Here is a 19042-nt window from a genome sequence, read left to right on the forward strand (position 1 = left end):
GCAACCTCAATCCTAACAACTCCTTCCATGAAGTTATCTTGACCTACCTGTTTAAGGTAAAGGCCCATACTCACTACTGTATTAACTGATTAGGAATTTAACATATCTTTTGAACTTGTGCTAGTATTTTTATTAGTACTATTAGTGCACTGGTTACAAAGTTGCATAGGTTTTGAGTAGCCTGCTCCAACCCCATTTTTCTCATAAACTCTGGAATTTTTCAGTTCACAAGTTTACAAAACATAACCTTTTCAAGAATGCATATAGCTCATTGTAACAGAAATGCCCATACTCAAAAGTACTGGATGAACTGAGTTATTGAGTAGCCAGTGCTCATCAGGTATGATACATTCATTTATTCAACAAATATTTACTGAATATCAAAGTAAATAAGACACTGCTCTAGGCATTGGAGACACAATGACAATGGGCACAGCATGACTGCGTTTGTATGTGTATGCAGGCATGCATGGACGCCAGTATGTGTGTGTATTATATTCACCTAACAACCATGAATTACATGTAATCCCTAGAGGTACATACTCATCTTTATACCAGCAGTTTCCAAACCTTTTCAGAGGACTCACCTTTTGTTTCCTAAGAAAAATCTTAAACAGAAACACAACACCCAGATAAAAGCAGAATCCTGCACATTCAACATGTCCTGTCCCTGAGCGATTTCCAGGATACCTGGGGTTTGTCAAGCTGTGATGTAAACGCCATCTAGCAACAATACCCTGTCTTTACATGACCGTTAATAAATGTCTCACATGGGGTACCTGGGTGGCTCAGTGGGTTAAAGCCTCTGCCTTCGGCTCAGGTCATGATCCCAGGGTTCTGGGATCGAGCCCCGCATCGGGCTCTCTGCTCTACGGACAGCCTGCTTCCTCCTCTCTCTGCCTGCCTCTCTGCCTACTTGTGATCTCTGTCTGTCAAATAAATCAAATCTTTAAAAAAATAAAAAAATAAATGTCTCACATGTATTGAGAAAATCAATTAGGTCACTCTAAAGCATCTAGGGGAGGTTTAACTCGAGGCTCAAGGCTCATTCTCTCTCCTCCCATGCAGCTGTGTTAATAGGAGCCTTAAGACTACTCCTCCAACATAATACTCCCCTAGGAGGTGATGTGAGAACCATACAGTTTATAATTTAGGCCACCTCTTTGGTGACTTGGGGAAATCTTACCATCATAATGGCAAAATCTTAGCGGGTGGAAATTAAGGTGAAAGCCCAGGGAAAAAAGACATTTAAGAGGCTACCCAACTTGGAAAGGCCCTAAGACAAAACAAAAACAAAACATGCTCACAGATCACAAAAGATCTCATCAAACTCCCTAGGTTCAGAAACCAAAACCAGGTTTAAGTATAGAGTCCCAACAGATTTGGGATACATTTAATAAACAAAATAAACAACCCCTGCTCTCTGAGACAGACATTCTCAGAGGCAGGAGAAAGAAAGGACACCAACATAATGAATAAGTCAATTACATGAGGTCTTAGAAGATGACACATGATATGGGAAAAAGAAAATGTGAAGCTAAGAAAGAGGAGTGAAAAAAAAAAAAAAAAGGTAAAAGTGGGGAGAGAGGAGTGTGATCTGTGATCTTAAACAAAATAGTGAGGGTGGGCCTCCCTGACGGTCCATGAGGACATCTCCAGTCCTGGGATAGAGCACCAGGAGTGAGGCAGGCCAGCTACACACAACAGGGAACAGAAGAAGCAAGAGGGGAGGACAGATCATGGAGAGGCATACAGGTCTTTTTAAAGACTTTAGCTTTTCCTCTGAGCAAATCTGATTTATGTTTTAAACAGATTACTCTGCTAAGTGAAGTCCAGAATGCAGCAGAGCACAAGGACACTCCAGGAGACCCTATGGCAACTGCTGCAGTTACCCAGGCAAGAGATGGGAGCTGAACCAGGGGGAAAGCACTGTGGGTGGTAACAAGTGGTCAAGTCCTTTTTCCCCTCATTCAAACACATTTAAGTGGGTTCCACTTAACTTTTCGCATATCCAAAATCTAAACTATACGCACAGCAACAGATGCTATAATGGGTCTCTAATTCCTTATTAGAATTGAATGAGGCCTCCATACTGCAGAGAGATTTCATACACGGGCATGCCTTGTTTGACTACACTTCTATTTACTGGACTTTACAGATATTGCACAGACACTGCCCACAAAATCGAAGGTTTGTGGCAGCCCTGCACCAAGTAAGTCGATCAGCGCCATATTTCCAATAGCATTTGTTCACTTCATGTCTCTGTGTCACATTTGCGTACTTCTCACAATGTTTCAAACTTTTTCATTATTATTATATTTGTTATGATGATCTGTGATCAGTGATCTTTATGTTATTATTGTCACTATTTTGGGGTTCCACAAACAGCACCCGTATAAGACGGCAAACTTAATTTTTTTACTTTTAATTTATGATTTTAAAATATTTTTTATTAGATTTTGTTTTTGAGAGCAGTTTTAAGTGCACAGCAAAACTGAATGGAAAGTACAGAGATTTCCCACCCACCCCCTACCCCACACATATATGACCTCCTTAATTATCAACATCCCACACCAGAGTGGTACATTATTTATAGATGATGGACCTATGCTGACACATCATTATCATCCAAAGCCCAGAGTTTATATTAGGGTTCACTTGGTATTGTATATTCTATGGTTTAGACAAATTTATAATGACATGGATCCACCATAATAGTTTCATATAGAATAGTTTCACTGCCCTAAAAATCCTCTGTGCTCTGTCTATTCATCCTTCTCTCTACCCTAGGCCCTGGAAACTGCTAATTTTTTTAAGGTAGCAAACTTAATTGATAATTGTGTGTTTTCTGATGGCTCCATCAACTGGCTATCCCCGCTCTACCCGCGCCCCGGGGCCGATTCTCTGAGATGCAACATTACTGAAATTAGGCCAATTAATAACCCTACAATATAGCCTCTAAGTGTTCAAGTGAAAGGAAGAATCACATGTCTCTCACTTTAAATCAAAAGCTAGAAATGACTGAGCCTAGAGAGGAAGACATGTCAAAGCCAAGACAGGCTGAAATCTAAGTTTCTTGTGCTAGTTAACCAAGTTGTCTATGGAAAGGAAAAGTTCTTGAAAGAAATTAAAAGTGCTACTCCAGTTAACACACAAATAGTAAGAAAGTAAAATAGTCTTACTATTGATACAAAGAAAGTTTCAGTGGTCTGGATAGAAAAACAAACCAGCTACCATGTTCCTTAAGCCGAAGCCTAATCTAGAATTAAGACCCTAACTCTCTTCAATACTGTGAAGACTGAGAGGTGAGGAAGCTGCCCAAGGAACATGAAGCTAACAGAGGTGCAACCAGAGGTTGGTTCATGAGGTTTAAGAAAAGAAGCCATCTCCATAAGAAAAGTGCAAGGGGAAGCAGCAAGTGCTGATGTAGAAGCTGATTCTCCAGAAGATCAGTAACAAAGGTAGCTACAACTAAACAACAGATATTCAGTGCAGACGAAACAGCCTTATACTGGAAGATGCCATCTGGGACTTCTGCAACTAAAGAGAAATCAATGTCTGCCTTCAAAGCTCCAAAGAACTGGCTAACTCTTTTGTTGGGGGCTAAAGAAGCTTGTGACTTTAAGTTGAAGGCAATGTTCACTTACCATTATGAAAATCCTAGGGCCCTGAAGAATGATGCTATATCTACTCTGCCTGTGCTCTATAAAGGGAAAAACAAAGCCTTAATGACAACACGTCTGTTTACAACATAGTTTACTGAATATTTTAAGCCCACTGTTGAGGCCTGATGCTCAGAAAAAAGAAAGATTCCTTTCAAAATATTACTGCTTACTAGCGATTTACCTGGTCACCCAAGAGCTCTGATGGAGACATACAACGAGATAACTGTTTTCATGCCTGCTAACACAACATCCATTCAACAGCCCATGAATCAAGAGTAATTCTACTTTCAAGTTTTATTATTTAAGAAATATATTTTATAAGGCTATAGCTGCCATAGATAGTGATTCCTCTAATGGATGGAAACAATTCACTAATCTAACTGCCATTAAGAATATTCATGATTCAGGCGCTGGGGTGGCTCAGTGGGTTGAGCCTCTGCCTTTGGTTCAGGTCATGATCTCAGGGTCCTGGGATCGAGCCCCGCATCGGGCTCTCTGCTCAGCGGGGAGCCTGCTTCCCCCTCTCTCTCTGCCTGCCTCTCTGCCTACTTGTGATCTCTCTCTTTGTGTCAAATAAATAAATGAAATCTTAAAAAAAAAAAAAAGAATACTCATGATTCATGGGAAGAGGGCAAGATATCAACATTAACAGGAATGTGGAAGAAGGTGATTCCAACCCTCATAGATGACATTGAGGCTTCAGTGGAGGAAGTGACTGCAGATGGGGTGGAAACAGCAAGAGAACTAGAATGAGATGAGGAGCATGAGGATGGGACTGAATTGCTTCAATCTTACGATAAAATTTGTACAGATGAGGAGTCACCTCTTACAGATGACCAAAAGAAAGAGGTTTCCTGAGATGGAATATACTCCTGGTAAAAATGCTGCAAAGATTGCTGAAATGACAACAAAGGATTTAGACTATTACATAAACCTGGTTAAAAAAGCAAGAGCAGGTTTATGAAAAAAGTTCTCCTTTGTGTAAAATGCTACCAAACAGTACTGCATGCTACAGAGAAACTGTTCATGAAATGAAGAGTCAATTAATATGGCAAACCTCATTGTTGACCTATGTTAAGAACTTGCCAGAGCCACCCCAACCTTCAGCAAGCAGCATACTGTTCAGCCTGAAGCCACCAACACTGAGGCAAAACCTCCACCAGTAGAAAAATTACAACTTGCTGAAAGCTCAGAGGATGATTAGCACTTTTTAGCAATATTTTATAAATAAGATATATACATTTTTTATACATAATGTTATCGCATACATCACAGAATACAGTATAACATAAACGTAACTTTTATACACACTGGGAAACCAAAAAACTCATTTGACTGGCTTTACTACAATATTTGGTTTATTATGGTGGTGTGTACAGTATCTCTAAGGCATACCTGTAAGCAGAGTAAGTTTTTCTGAGTTTTCCACCATTCTAGTAGCACTTTCTCCCCCATGAAATGTACACTCATTCGCAATACTACCCAAATTCCTATTACTTAAAAATGGTATGGGGCAGGGAAATGGAGAGACAGATTTTTAAGTGTATGTATCTTTCATTCAAGTCAGTGAGATTTTTTTTCCTGCCTTTTCTTCTTCGCAGTGTATTTTAACAAATGCCTCCTTTAAAAAGTGAAAACAAAAATGTAATAAACCTTCTTGTACCTTAATAAAAATACTGAGCATTGATGGGATAGTTTTCTATGAAAATTTTTCCATTTCCAAATGTTACCACAACCAGTCTAGTAAATTTATAATAAAGTGTCTTTATCCTGCTGTGCAGTAGTCTGTCCCACCTTTCTCCTCCTATCCTTTCATTATTCAAACTTAGAGAGGAAAATATATATAACATAAATGTTTGGTAAAGGAATAGAAACATAAAAACATTAGGAAAACAACATTTTGGTTGACTGCCACTCAAATAAAATAAACATAAGAAGAAGAGTTAAGTTTAATGGACATCTTTTTTTTTTTTTTTTTTAAATAATTTTTGGAACTTTCTAGTATTAGGAAATCAAGTTGAGGTTTTAGGTCATACACCTTTCCTGCCTTAAACAATTAAGGCTGTCCATGAGATGGCTGGAGGATCTAAGAGCAGAAAAGTAGTAAAATATAAATCACAGAACTTTATCATGCAAGTCTTAGAAGACTTCATAAAAAATTTATTTCAGTAAAAGCTTAAAAGTTCTGTGCCTTCTGAAGACTTCAGGAACTGTTTGCAATAACAAAAAACTTTGGGACCCATATTTATTAGATAAACCTTTTATAATAATGTCACTTAACAAGTGAAGCAATACTCCACAACTTTAAGCTCTCAAACATGCATTATTTTATTTATTCTAGCATAAGGTATCAAATTATCTGAAAAGGGGCTGACCCTTAATGAATCATAAGATAAAAGAGCATTTTTCAAAATTAAAAATGGAAAAATTATTTACTAAAATATAAATACCCTCACAGAAATGTTATTTTGATTTTTTTCACAAAATCATTTGCAATTAGTGAGTTAACAATGGCTAAGCAGGGCAGAAGAGCAGATGAAGGATTCCGTTCACTAAAACAGTCTTACCTTCTGAAGTTTTCCACCGTTTCCATAAATCCTCAACAGTTATATGCTTATCTTCTCTGTGCAGATGGCTGTGTTTATTAGTAGCATCTTTATATTTCATATCTTCTCTAATAAACTATAAGAGAGAAAACACTAAGTAACCTTAAATTCACTATTTTATAATCTCTGTAGACTCAAACAAAATTTTAAAATCCAGTAGGTGGCAATTTTCAGATAACAACTGGGGCATTTTTGGTATTTTATAGTCACATTATTCTTATATGTTTATAAAATTTATTTAATAAAATGTCTTCTACGATTCATAACAATAAAAGTACTTATTTAATGCTCATTATTTCCCAGCTACACAATGTTCTTACATTGTGTCTCTACATACACACACACACACACACACACTCATTTAACTTCATAATAATTCTATATTATATATCCTCATTTTATAGATGAGAAAACCAAGACCAAAGAAATAAAATAATTTGTCCAAGATTGAAAAAATAACAAATAGCAGAGCTAAGTAAATTGTGCTCAACAGCATAATATATTCTATATTATGGCCAGTATGTGTGTGTATGTATGTGTATATATATGCATTTATATATGCATTTTTACCAGATACTTAGTGACAAGGGTGTTTCAAAATGCCGTAAGTGCTAATCTCAATTACTACCTCATATTTTTGTGTTCTCCTACCTGTGAAGCAATTACTTATAGTTGAGAGGCATTTGACTGCAGTGTTCAGAACTATATTTTATAAAGCTGAAATAGATCTCTATTAATCTTACTTTAAAATATATAAAGAAAATGCACCAAAATTTTCTTTGCTAAAAACCACCCTGCTCTGTATTCGTTATAGAAAATCCTTCAGTGGCTCCCCACTGTAGTTAAAAAGTCTGCTTTTTATTTCGGAAAAAGAGAAGCAAACACATTTTATGGCTTACATACCATTTTCCAATCCTATTCCCAACAATCTTTTCAGCCTGATCTCTTGACACTATCCTCATATAAACTCATTACTCTAATTATATAAAAGAAATGTTTTAAATTAAGCTTTTTCTCTCATTTCTCATTTTTCCTGTTTTGGTATTATTTTACTTGGTATCTTTATTGATTTTTTTCTGATTTCAAAAATATAAGATCACACAAAAGAATATTTAAGAAACCCATAATGCAGAAAGTGAATATCACTAACCAGTATCCCCATGTGAATAGCTCCCAACCCCAGAGGCATATTTTTCTGACATTTATATACTGACAATGAACATCATTTTCAGACAAAGGCCAAATTTTGCTTTTATGTCATCTTCCGCTAAAACTAAAAAAAGAAATTTTTAATAGCTGTATAATATTGAGAAACCATTTCACTTTCCTGAGATTTAGTAACCTCAGCTACAAAATGAAGAAACAACATTTTAGGATCAAGACTACTCAACATGTCATGAGACTGATTTTGGTCAGGAAAGTGATACCTGTCTACAGTATGTACAGAAACAGAGAGAAGCCATTTAGAAACCCATACAGTAACAGACATTTTCAAACACTCTGACCCAAGCATGTGGTAAATGTACTTACCATGTAGGCCCCATCTATAATGAACTGGAAATGAAAAATCTGGTTCTTCACCATAGATACTTTGAAAAGCAATAACCTAGGTCCATTCTAGTGCTTATTATATTTTGCTGTTCTAACTAGTGCCTCACTTTGTTTTCTGAAAACCCTTTTAAAAAGTTATTTTTAAAGGGGACTGCCTCAGAGGAGTCAAGATGGCAGAGAAGTAGCACGCTGAGACTACATCTGGTAGCAGGAGATCACCTCGAAAGCTTATCTAAACATTGTAAACACCTACAAATCCAACGGGAGATCGAAGAGAAGAAGAACAGCAATTCTAGAAACAGAAAATCAACCACGTTCTAAAAGGTAGGACTGGCGGGAAAGTGAATCTAAGGCGACGGGAAGATAGACCGTGGGGGGAGGGGCCGGCCGCCGGCAAGCGGCAGAGCAGCAGAGCACAAAATCAGGACTTTTAAAAGTCTGTTCCACTGAGGGACATTGCTCCAGAGGCTAAACCAGGGTGAAGCCCACGTGGGGTCAGCATGGCACCAGGTCCCGCAGGGTCACAGAAGGATCGGGGGTGTCGAAGTGTCTCAGAGCTTGCAGGCATTAGAACAGGGAAGCCGGCTACAGAGACAGAGCCGAGGACTGAACTCTCAGCTGAGGGTTACCTTGAACTGGTCGCAGGCTGGGTGAGCTCGGAGCGCAGCCAGAGGCTGGGCATACAGGAGTGATTGGGCGCTGTTCTCTGGGGACACACTGAGGAGTGGGGCCCCGGGCTCTCGACTCCTCCGGGCCGGAGACTGGGAGGCCGCCATTTCCATTCCCGTCCTCCGGAACTCTACGCAAAGCGTTCAGGGGACAAAAGCTCCCCAAAGCGAACCTGAGCAGATTACTTAGCCCGGCCCCTGATAAGGGCGGTACAATTCCACCTCGGGCAAAGACACTTGAGAGTCACTACAACAGGCCCCTCTCCCAGAAGATTAACAAAAAAATCCAGCCAGGACCAAGTTCACCTACCAAGGAGATGAGGTTCAATACCAAGGACAGCAGTGGAATTCCAGAGGAGGAGAAAGCATATCACGGAACTCATGGCTTTCTCCCCATGATTCTTTAGTCTTGCGGTTAATTTAATTTCTTTTTCTCAATTTTTTTTTTCTTCTTCTGCTAAATTTTTTTTAACTTCTACCCTTTCATTTTTTAATGTTTTTTAATTAGTTTATCTAATATATATTTTTTTCTTTCTTTTTTATATTTCTTCTTTATTTGTTTTCCTTTTTTAATTTCTTCTTTATTTTTCTGGACCTATTTTTATCCCCCCCCCCGCCCCCCACGATTTGGGGTCTCTTCTGATTTGGTTAAAGCGAATTTTTTCTGGGGTCTTTGCCACCCTTTTAGTATTTTACTTGCTCATTCATATACTCTTATCTGGACAAAATGACAAGGCAGAAAAATTCACCAGAAAAAAAAGAACAAGGAGGCAGTACCGAAGGATAGGGACCTAATCAATACAGACATTGGTAATATGTCAGATCTACAGTTCAGAATGACAATTCTGAAGGTTCTAGCCAGGCTCAAAAAAGGCATGGAAGGTACTAGAGAAACCCTCTCTGGATATATAAAAGCCCTTTCTGGAGAAATTAAAGAACTAAAATCTAATCAAGTTGAAATTAAAAAAGCTATTAATGAGGTGAAATCAAAAATGGAGGCTCTCACTGCTAGGATAAATGAGGCAGAAGAAAGAATTAGTGATATAGAAGACCAAATGACAGAGAATAAAGAAGCTGAGCGGGCGCCTGGGTGGCTCAGTGGGTTAAGCTGCTGCCTTCAGCTCAGGTCATGATCTCAGGGTCCTGGGATCGAGTCCCACATCGGGCTCTCTGCTCAGCGGAGTGCCTGCTTCCCTTCCTCTCTCTCTGCCTGCCTCTCTTGTGATTTCTCTCTGTCAAATAAATAAATAAAATCTTTAAAAAAAAAAAAAAAAAAAAAAAAAAAAAAAAAGAAGCTGAGCAAAAGAGGGACAAACAGTTACTGGACCACGAGAGGAAAATTCAAGAGATAAGTGACACCATAAGACGAAACAACATTAGAATAATTGGGATTCCAGAAGAAGAAGAAAGAGAGAGAGGAGCACAAGGTATATTGGAGAGAATTATTGGAGAGAATTTCCCTAATATGGCAAAGGGAACAAGCATCAAAATCCAGCAGGTGCAGAGAACCCCCCTCAAAATCAACAAGAATAGGTCCACACCCCATCACCTAATAGTAAAATTTACAAGTTTTAGTGACAAAGAGAAAATCCTGAAAGCAGCCCGGGAAAAGAAGTCTGTAACATACAATAGTAAAAATATTAGATTGGCAGCAGACTTACCCACAGAGACCTGGCAGGCCAGAAAGAGCTGGCATGATATATTCAGAGCACTAAATGAGAAAAACATGCAGCCAAGAATACTATATCCAGCTAGGCTATCACTGAAAATAGAAGGAGAGATAAAAAGCTTTCAGGACAAACAAAAACTGAAAGAATTTGCAAACACCAAACCAGCTCTACAGGAAATACTGAAAGGGGTCCCCTAAGCAAAGAGAGACCCTAAAAGTAGTAGATCAGAGAGGAACAGAGACAATACACACTAACAGTCACCTTACAGGCAATACAATGGCACTAAATTCATATCTCTCAATAGTTATCCTGAATGTTAATGGGCTAAATGCCCCAATCAAAAGACATAGGGAATCAGAATGGATAAAAAAACAAAACCCATCTATATACTGCCTACAAGAAACTCATTTTAAACCCGAAGACACCTCCACATTTAAAGTGAGTGGAAAACGGTGGAAAACAATTTACCATGCTAATGGGCATCAGAAGAAAGCTGGGGTGGCAATCCTTATATCAGATCAATTAGATTTTAAGCCAAAGACTATAATAAGAGATGACGAAGGACACTATATCATACTCAAAAGGTCTGTCCAACAAGAAGATCTAACAATTTTCAATATCTATGCCCCTAACGTGGGAGCAGCCAACTATATAAACCAATAACAAAATCAAATCAATAATAATACAATAACGGTAGGGGACTTTTAACACTCCCCTCACTGAAATGGACAGATCATCCAAGCAAAAGATCAACAAGGAAATAAAGGCCTGAAATGACACACTGGACCAGATGGACATCACGGATATATTCAGAACATTTCATCCCAAAGCAACAAAATACACATTCTTCTCTAAGTGCATATGGAACATTCTCCAGAATAGATCACATCCTGGGTCACAAATCAGGTCTCAAACGGTATCAAAAGATTGGGATCTTTTCCTGCATATTTTCAGACCACAATGCTCTGAAGCTAGAACTCAATCACAAGAGGAAAGCTGGAAAGAACCCAAATACATGGAGACTAAACAGCATCCTTCTAAAGAATGAATGGGTTAACCAGGAAATTAAAGAATTGAAAAAATTCATGGAAATAAATGATAATGAAAACACAACGGTTCAAAATCTGTGGGACACAGCAAAGGCAGTCCTGAGAGGAAAATATAGTGGTACAAGCCTTTCTCAAGAAACAAGAAAGGTCTCAAGTACACAACCTAAACCTACACGTAAAGGAGCTGGAGAAAGAACAAGAACAAAAACAAAACCCTAAACCCAGCAGAAGAAGAGAAATCATAAAGATCAGAACAGAAATCAATAAAATAGAAACCAAAAAAACAATAGAACAAATCAATGAAACTAGGAGCTGGTTCTTTGAAAGAATTAATAAGACTGATAAACCCCTGGCCAGACTCATCAAAAAGAAAAGAGAAAGGACCCAAATAAATAAAATCATGAATGAAAGAGATCACAACTAACACCAAAGAAATACAGACCATTATAAGAACATACTATGAGCAACTCTACGCCAACAAATTGGACAATCTGGAAGAAATAGATGCATTCCTAGAGACATATAAACTACCACAACTGAACCAGGAAGAAATAAAAAACCTGAACAGAACCATAACCAGTAAGGAGATTGAAACAGTCATCAAAAATCTCCAAACAAACAAAAGCCCAGGGCCAGAGGGCTTCCCAGGGGAATTCTACCAAACATTTAAAGAAGAACTAATTCCTATTCTCCTGAAACTGTTCCAAAAAATAGAAATGGAAGGAAAACTTCCAAACTCATTTTATGAGGCCAGCATCACCTTGATCCCAAAACCAGACAAGGATCCCACCAAAAAAGAGAACTACCGACCAATATCCTTGATGAACACAGATGCAAAAATTCTCACCAAAATACTAGCCAATAGGATTCAACAGTACATTAAAAGGATTATTCACCACGACCAAGTGGGATTTATTCCAGGGCTGCAAGGTTGGTTCAACATCCGCAAATCAATCAATGTGATACAACACATTAAGAAAAGAAAGAACAAGAACCATATGATACTCTCAATAGATGCTGAAAAAGCATTTGACAAAGTACAGCATCCTTTCCTGATCAAAACTCTTCAAAGTGTAGGGATAGAGGGCACATACCTCAATATTATCAAAGCCATCTATGAAAAACCCACTGCAAATATCATTCTCAATGGAGAAAAACTGAAAGCTTTTCCGCTAAGGTCAGAAACACTGCAGGGATGTCCATTATCATCACTGCTATTCAACATAGTACTAGAAGTCCTAGCCTCAGCAATCAGACAACAAAAGGAAATTAAAGGCATCCAAATCAGCAAAGAAGTCAAACTATCACTCTTCGCAGAAGATATGATACTATATGTGGAAAACCCAAAAGACTCCACTCCAAATCTGCTAGAACTTGTACAGGAATTCAGTAAAATGTCAGGATATAAAATCAATGCACAGAAATCAGTTCCATTTCTCTACACCAACAAAAGCAGAAGAAAGAGAAACTAAGGAGTCAATCCCATTTACAATTGCACCCAAAACTATAAGATACTTAGGAATAAACCTAACCAAAGAGACTAAGAATATACAGAAAACTATAAAGTACTCATGAAAGAAATTGAGGAAGACACAAAGAAATGGAAAAATGTTCCATGCTCCTGAATTGGAAGAATAAATATTGTGAAAATGTCTATGCTACCTAAAGCAATCTACACATTTAATGTAATCCCTATCAAAATACCATCCATTTTTTTCAAAGAAATGGAACAAATAATCCTAAAATTTATATGGAACCAGAAAAGACCTCAAATAGCCAAAGGAATATTGAAAAAGAAAGCCAAAGTTGGTGGCATCACAATTCTGGACTTCAAGCTCTATTACAAAGCTGTCATCATCAAGACAGCATGGTACTGGCACAAAAACAGACACATAAATCAATGGAACCGAATGGAGAGCCCAGAAATAGACCCTCAACTCTATGGTCAAATAATCTTCGACAAAGCAGGAAAGAACGTCCAATGGAAAAAAGACAGCCTCTTCAATAAATGGTGCTGGGAAAATTGGACAGCCACATGCAGAAAAATGAAATTGGACCACTTCCTTACACCACACACGAAAATAGACTCAAAATGGATGAAGGACCTCAATGTGAGAAAGGAATCCATCAAAATCCTTGAGGAGAACACAGGCAGCAACCTCTTCGACCACAGCCGCAGCAACATCTTCCTAGGAACATCGGTAAAGGCAAGGGAAGCAAGGGCAAAAATGAACTACTGGGATTTCATCAAGATCAAAAGGTTTTGCACAGCAAAGGAAACAGTTAACAAAACAAAAAGACAACTGACAGAACGGGAGAAGATATTTGCAAACAACATATCAGATAAAGGGCTAGTGTCCAAAATCTACAAAGAACTTAGCAAACTCAACACCCAAAGAACAAATAATCCAATCAAGAAATGGGCAGAGTCTGCCTTCAGCTCAGGTCATGGTCCCAGGGTTCTGGGATCGAGCCCCGCATCAGGCTCTCTGCTCAGTGGTGAGCCTGCTTCCTCCTCTCTGTCTCTGCCTGCCTCTCTGCCTGCTTGTGATCTCTGTCAAATAAATAAATAAAATCTTAAAAAAAAAAAAAAAAGAAATGGGCAGAGGACATGAACAGGCATTTCTGCAAAGACATCCAGATGGCGAACAGACACATGAAAAAGTGCTCCACATCACTCGGCATCAGGGAAATACAAATCAAAACCACAATAAGATATCACCTCACACCAGTCAGAATGGCTAAAATTAACAAGTCAGGAAATGACAGATGCTGGCGAGGATGTGGAGAAAGGGGAACCCTCCTACACTGTTGGTGGGAATGCAAGCTGGTGCAACCACTCTGGAAAACAGCATGGAGGTTCCTCAAAATGCTGAAAATTGAACTACCCTATGACCCAGCAATCGCACTACTGGGTATTTACCCTAAAGATACAAACGTAGTGATCTGAAGGGGCACGTGCACCCGAATGTTTATAGCAGCAGTGTCTACAATAGCCAAACTATGGAAAGAACCTAGATGTCCATCAACAGATGAATGGATAAAGAAGATGTGGTATATATACACAATGGAATACTATGCAGCCCTCAAAAGAAATGAAATCCTGCCATTTGTGACGACGTGGATGGAACTAGAGGGTATCATGCTTGGTGAAATAAGTCAATCGGAGAAAGACAACTATCATATGATCTCCCTGATATGAGGAAGTAGAGATGAAACATGTGGGGTTAGGGGTGTAGGAGAAGAATAAATGAAACAAGATGGGATTGGGAGGGAGGGTTGGGAGAGGGGGAGTGAGGTTGTGGACATATGGGAGGGTATGTGCTATGGTGAGTGCTGTGAAGTGTGTTAACCTGGCGATTCACAGACCAGCACCCCTGGGGATAAAAATACATTATATGTTTATAAAAAATAAATAAAAAATTAAAGGGGACTGCCTCATTGCTCCACCTCCTATTTCATATTTTTTCTAATTTCCTATTTTCTGCCCATTCCTCTTTGTTCTTCCTGATATTTTCAGAATCCAGTAGATATACCTGGAAAAATCACTGTCACTGAGATGTTCAGAAACTGCACCTAGCTTGGGAAAGGTTCAAGAGCTAGAGAGAAATTCTAGAAAGAAAAGTATGGTGATGAAAAAAGCAGGGAGGAAGGCTGCCTTGGAAATTCCAGTCAGTTGGAATAAATGGCAACTGTTTCATATTTGTGATACATGAGGGGGAAAAAAAAGTCCTAAGAAATTCTCTTTACCACATGAACACAAAGAACCTAAAAGTAGAGTTCTGTGGCTTTAGGATCAATGTATTTCAGAAAATAAAGCTAATCTCCATATACAGACAAGATGAGGCATTCTAGCCACTGAACTATTTTAGTAAGCCTAGGATGAGTGTATAGATACCTGCCAAAATATATGATTAACAAAATAAAAGAATTAGATATCAAAAAAAGGCAGTTAAAAAAAAAGCTCAGGAAGATTATCTGTAGTGCACTTAATGTAAAAGAATTATTTGGCTCCCAAAAATGTTGGGTCAAAACTGAATAAATGCACAGAATTGTATTTTCCCTGAAATTATCATTTAAAAATTAATATATACTTCCCTTTTAAAACATGATCCCAAGATAACACAATTCATAACAAACCATATTGAAGTGTATTTTATATCTCATACATCTTCAACATTTTGATCACAAATATGAGTAGAAAGCACTAGAGTAGAGTAGAAAGCACTAGAATTACTTTGTGTTGAAACTAAGGTGGAAAAATTTTAACTAAACCAAATACACTAAAACTCATCAGTTTCCATTAACCCTCTCCAATATGTTTCCTAGAGGATCATTCTGACTGTTCAGACTTTTCTAAAACTTCACAGAAAACTGCAAATTATAGAACTGAGAGGCAGGCTAATTAGAGAAATTTTAAAAGCAGTCACCGATAATTGAAAATACATGAGAAAATGACAAATTTTTATCGTTGAAATCTGGGAATTAAATCAGAAAATAGAATCTGAAATTCTATGAGGTAAATCTTTAAATAATGTACTGCAAATAAAGCTTGGTAAACATGTCCAATTATGTACCTAATTATACCTACTATAAGAAAGGCTGAATTGATAACACAAATACAGAAGTACTCAAATTTCTTCTCAAAAATATTTATGCAGATGATTCTTTAAAATACATTCTTCTAAACCATTATGGAATTTACATAGCCAGTTTCATCTAGCTTCTAGATGATAAACTGGTATCAGTTCCTTGTATCTCTAACATATATATTATTTGTATTTTGTATTTATACTTCATATTTTTGATGCTATTTTTTTTATTCCAACTGCACTTATATTTGTGTTTTATATTTGTGTTATTTCTATGACAGTGCTTAATAAAATCTGATACACGCTAGTACAGACCCAATTGAGGGCTCTTTTCAGCCAATATATACCTCCTTCCCTACCAATGTAAGTGTATATCTCTGAATGTGTTCAGTCATCCCTCCTCAACCTATCACTCATTGCCACAGCTGTGTGACTAAAGGATAGACACTTGACCCAGAAGAAAACAATCCAGGATATGACCAGGATGAAAGGATTCTATTTCACAACTAAATGCAATTCAGAGCATAAAAGGCGAGGTTATTTGGTGATGGTTCTGGATTTTTAAAGTGATAAGGGAACTGGTGTTGAAGGTACCATTGTATGAATGGACACATGAACCATGTACAGAGGAAGCCAAAATATAGACAGAAACTAATGAAAGAGAGCAGAGAGAGAAACAAATGGCACCAGGAACTGCCTTAATCTCTTGAGGACTTCCTGTTTTAGTTCCCCAGGAGGCCTGGGGTATATAATTCTTGTCCTGATTTCCATGACATAACAATGGTACCTAGGTACTTCCCCTTTTATTTTTAAATATACAATTTTAAGATCTCAATGAGGTGATTTATCATCATAGTTAAGCATTCAGACTCTAGGGTGACAGACTATACTCAAAATCTGACTCCACTGCTTGCATTCTTTTTAGCCTCATATTTCTCCTTTGTACAGTGAGGAAATTAAATTACCCACCACATATGGTTATGAAAAGATTAAATTAAAAATTCATACTTAGAATATGAAAGTGTTAGACAATAAAAATAATTTGAGTTGTTATTGCTGATGAACTTTAAAACCTGAATAAATTAGTTTCACCTTGACTACACTGGTAACTTAATATACATCTTAGAAAATATCATACATTTATAAAGCTACAATTTCCAAATACTCTTAAAACTACTATTTCAGACATTCTGAAACAAAATACATAACACAGAAATGAACAGGAAAACCACAAACTTTTCATTGACAATGTAAGGAGAGGTTTTCCCAAAGGACAACTGTCATCAAAACAACAGTGTCCAAGGTCTGATATGTGAGTCAGTTAAAGCAAATGGGTTCCTGGAAAAAAACTGCAAGTTCTTCCTGTCTTGAAAATAATACTAAAATAGTTCAGTATAATGTCTCAGGGGAAAGAATGCATAACCAGAAAGGACTACTATTATCCGCGCTTGTACAGATGGAAAAAGGCAGAGCAGGGAGGGTTGACAATTTATTTGACTTGATAGAGTTATTTAAGAAAACCAAATACTGGAAGTAAATTTTAAAGAATTCCAAAGTTTAAGTCCTTCACCACTACTCACACCACTATCCTAACCTGGATTTTTTTTTTTTTTTTAATATTTTTATTTATTTATTTGACAGACAGAGATCACAAGCAGGCAGAGAGGCAGGCAGAGAGAGAAAGAGGAAGGGAAGCAGGCTCCCCGCTGAGCAGAGAGACCGACGCAGGGCTCGATCCCAGAACTCTGGGATCATGACCTGAGCTGAAGGCAGAGGCCTTAACCCAACGAGCCACCCAGGTGGCCCCTAACCTGGATGTTCTGAAAAATTCACTGATTCTCAATTTTTAGAAATGATACCATACTAATAAAGCATGAATGGCCCATGTTTCCTCATCTCAAAACCAAGCATAGTGGTGGAAAGCAGACTCAATCTTCACACCTTAAATATCTCAAATGTACTATTTGCTTTATGACATTAGTGAGATACTTTCCTCCCTTCGCTTCAGTTTTCTCAGCAGCAAAATGGTAATTATAGTCATATATCAAAAGTGACTTATTTCACATGAAATATAAAAAACTGTTTAGTATAAAGTAAACACTCAACAATGTCAGTATTTCATGTAAATCATTTATTTTTTAAAATAACGAGTTAAAACTTTGCCTTGATAGGCACACTCTGTATAATTTCTTGAAGTGGCAGAAGATAACTCTGAGGTACTAAAAAACACTACTGTTATATAAGCACTGATGTAAGTGTAGTAATATCAAATCTTGGTTGATACCCGCCACACAAAATGCTGTTCACAATGCAGAGATCCAGGCTAGTGCTAAGATTTGTCTTAGTAACTTTGATCTTATCATCTAAGATGGATGATGACACCTACACAAAAACACAAGAGAACCCAGGCAAACTGTTTTTGAATATGTTTTCATGGAATTAAGAATGAAAAAGGTAAATCACTTAACATCTGAGAAAAAATTTTTGAGATCCTAAAATCAAGTATTTTTTTCAAACATTAAAATTCTATACTAAAGAAAACTTCAAGCTGATTTGGACAGTTTCTACACCTTAACACAAGCATAACTTGACACTTTTGCCCAACTGTTACAGTATGTTATCAGCCCTTAATTCCACTCCCTAAACTTCCAACATCAAAAACCCATCAGTCAATCCCCAGTTTACCCACAGTAAATGCACCAATGACCTCCTTAGGATTCTGTTCTGTTCTCAGAACAGCTCAGAGTTCAACTGGCCTCACAATGACTGTCAACACCATCTAAGCTAGACTATAGCCTTTTATGAGCTACGTGGAGACCTTAACCATTATTTATTACACTAATTCAACTAAATGATCAGTTAATAGAGATGATAAATGACAGTCAAACAACAAGTTTACAAAGACCTGTAAAACACAACATATTTATGAGCAGAAGTATACCAGTCATTTGTTTTACATGAACCAATACATGACCTATATCATGACTAGTCTTCAAGATTACTGTTGATTATAATCCAAAAATCTCTAACAAAATTACTGATGATTCCATCAGTCTATCCAATAGTAAATAAAAAAAGATAAATAAATAAATAAATAAATAAATAAAGTACTATACTGTCCTTAAGAACACCAAAATACAAGTCCAAAGGCAGAGGCAAATGACTCATCTTCTGTGTTCTCATTTGGAAAATAAAAGGTAAAAAATATTTTTAAAATTATAAATATAAAAAAAGAGGACAG

At 37.4% G+C, this 19042-nt stretch overlaps 1 protein-coding gene across 2 annotated transcripts in view; it reads right to left on the minus strand.

Annotated features, from left to right (window-relative positions):
- Positions 1-19042, minus strand: part of STIM2 (stromal interaction molecule 2) — a 161122-nt gene that overhangs the window by 59524 nt on the left and 82556 nt on the right. For both annotated transcript variants that reach the window (XM_045997240.1, XM_045997239.1), the window contains exon 3: positions 6233-6347. In XM_045997240.1, coding sequence (XP_045853196.1) covers positions 6233-6347 — 115 coding nt within the window. The remainder of the gene's footprint in view (positions 1-6232; positions 6348-19042) is intronic.

The sequence above is a fragment of the Meles meles genome, chromosome 2, assembly GCF_922984935.1.
Source record: "Meles meles chromosome 2, mMelMel3.1 paternal haplotype, whole genome shotgun sequence".
NCBI lineage: Eukaryota > Metazoa > Chordata > Mammalia > Carnivora > Mustelidae > Meles > Meles meles.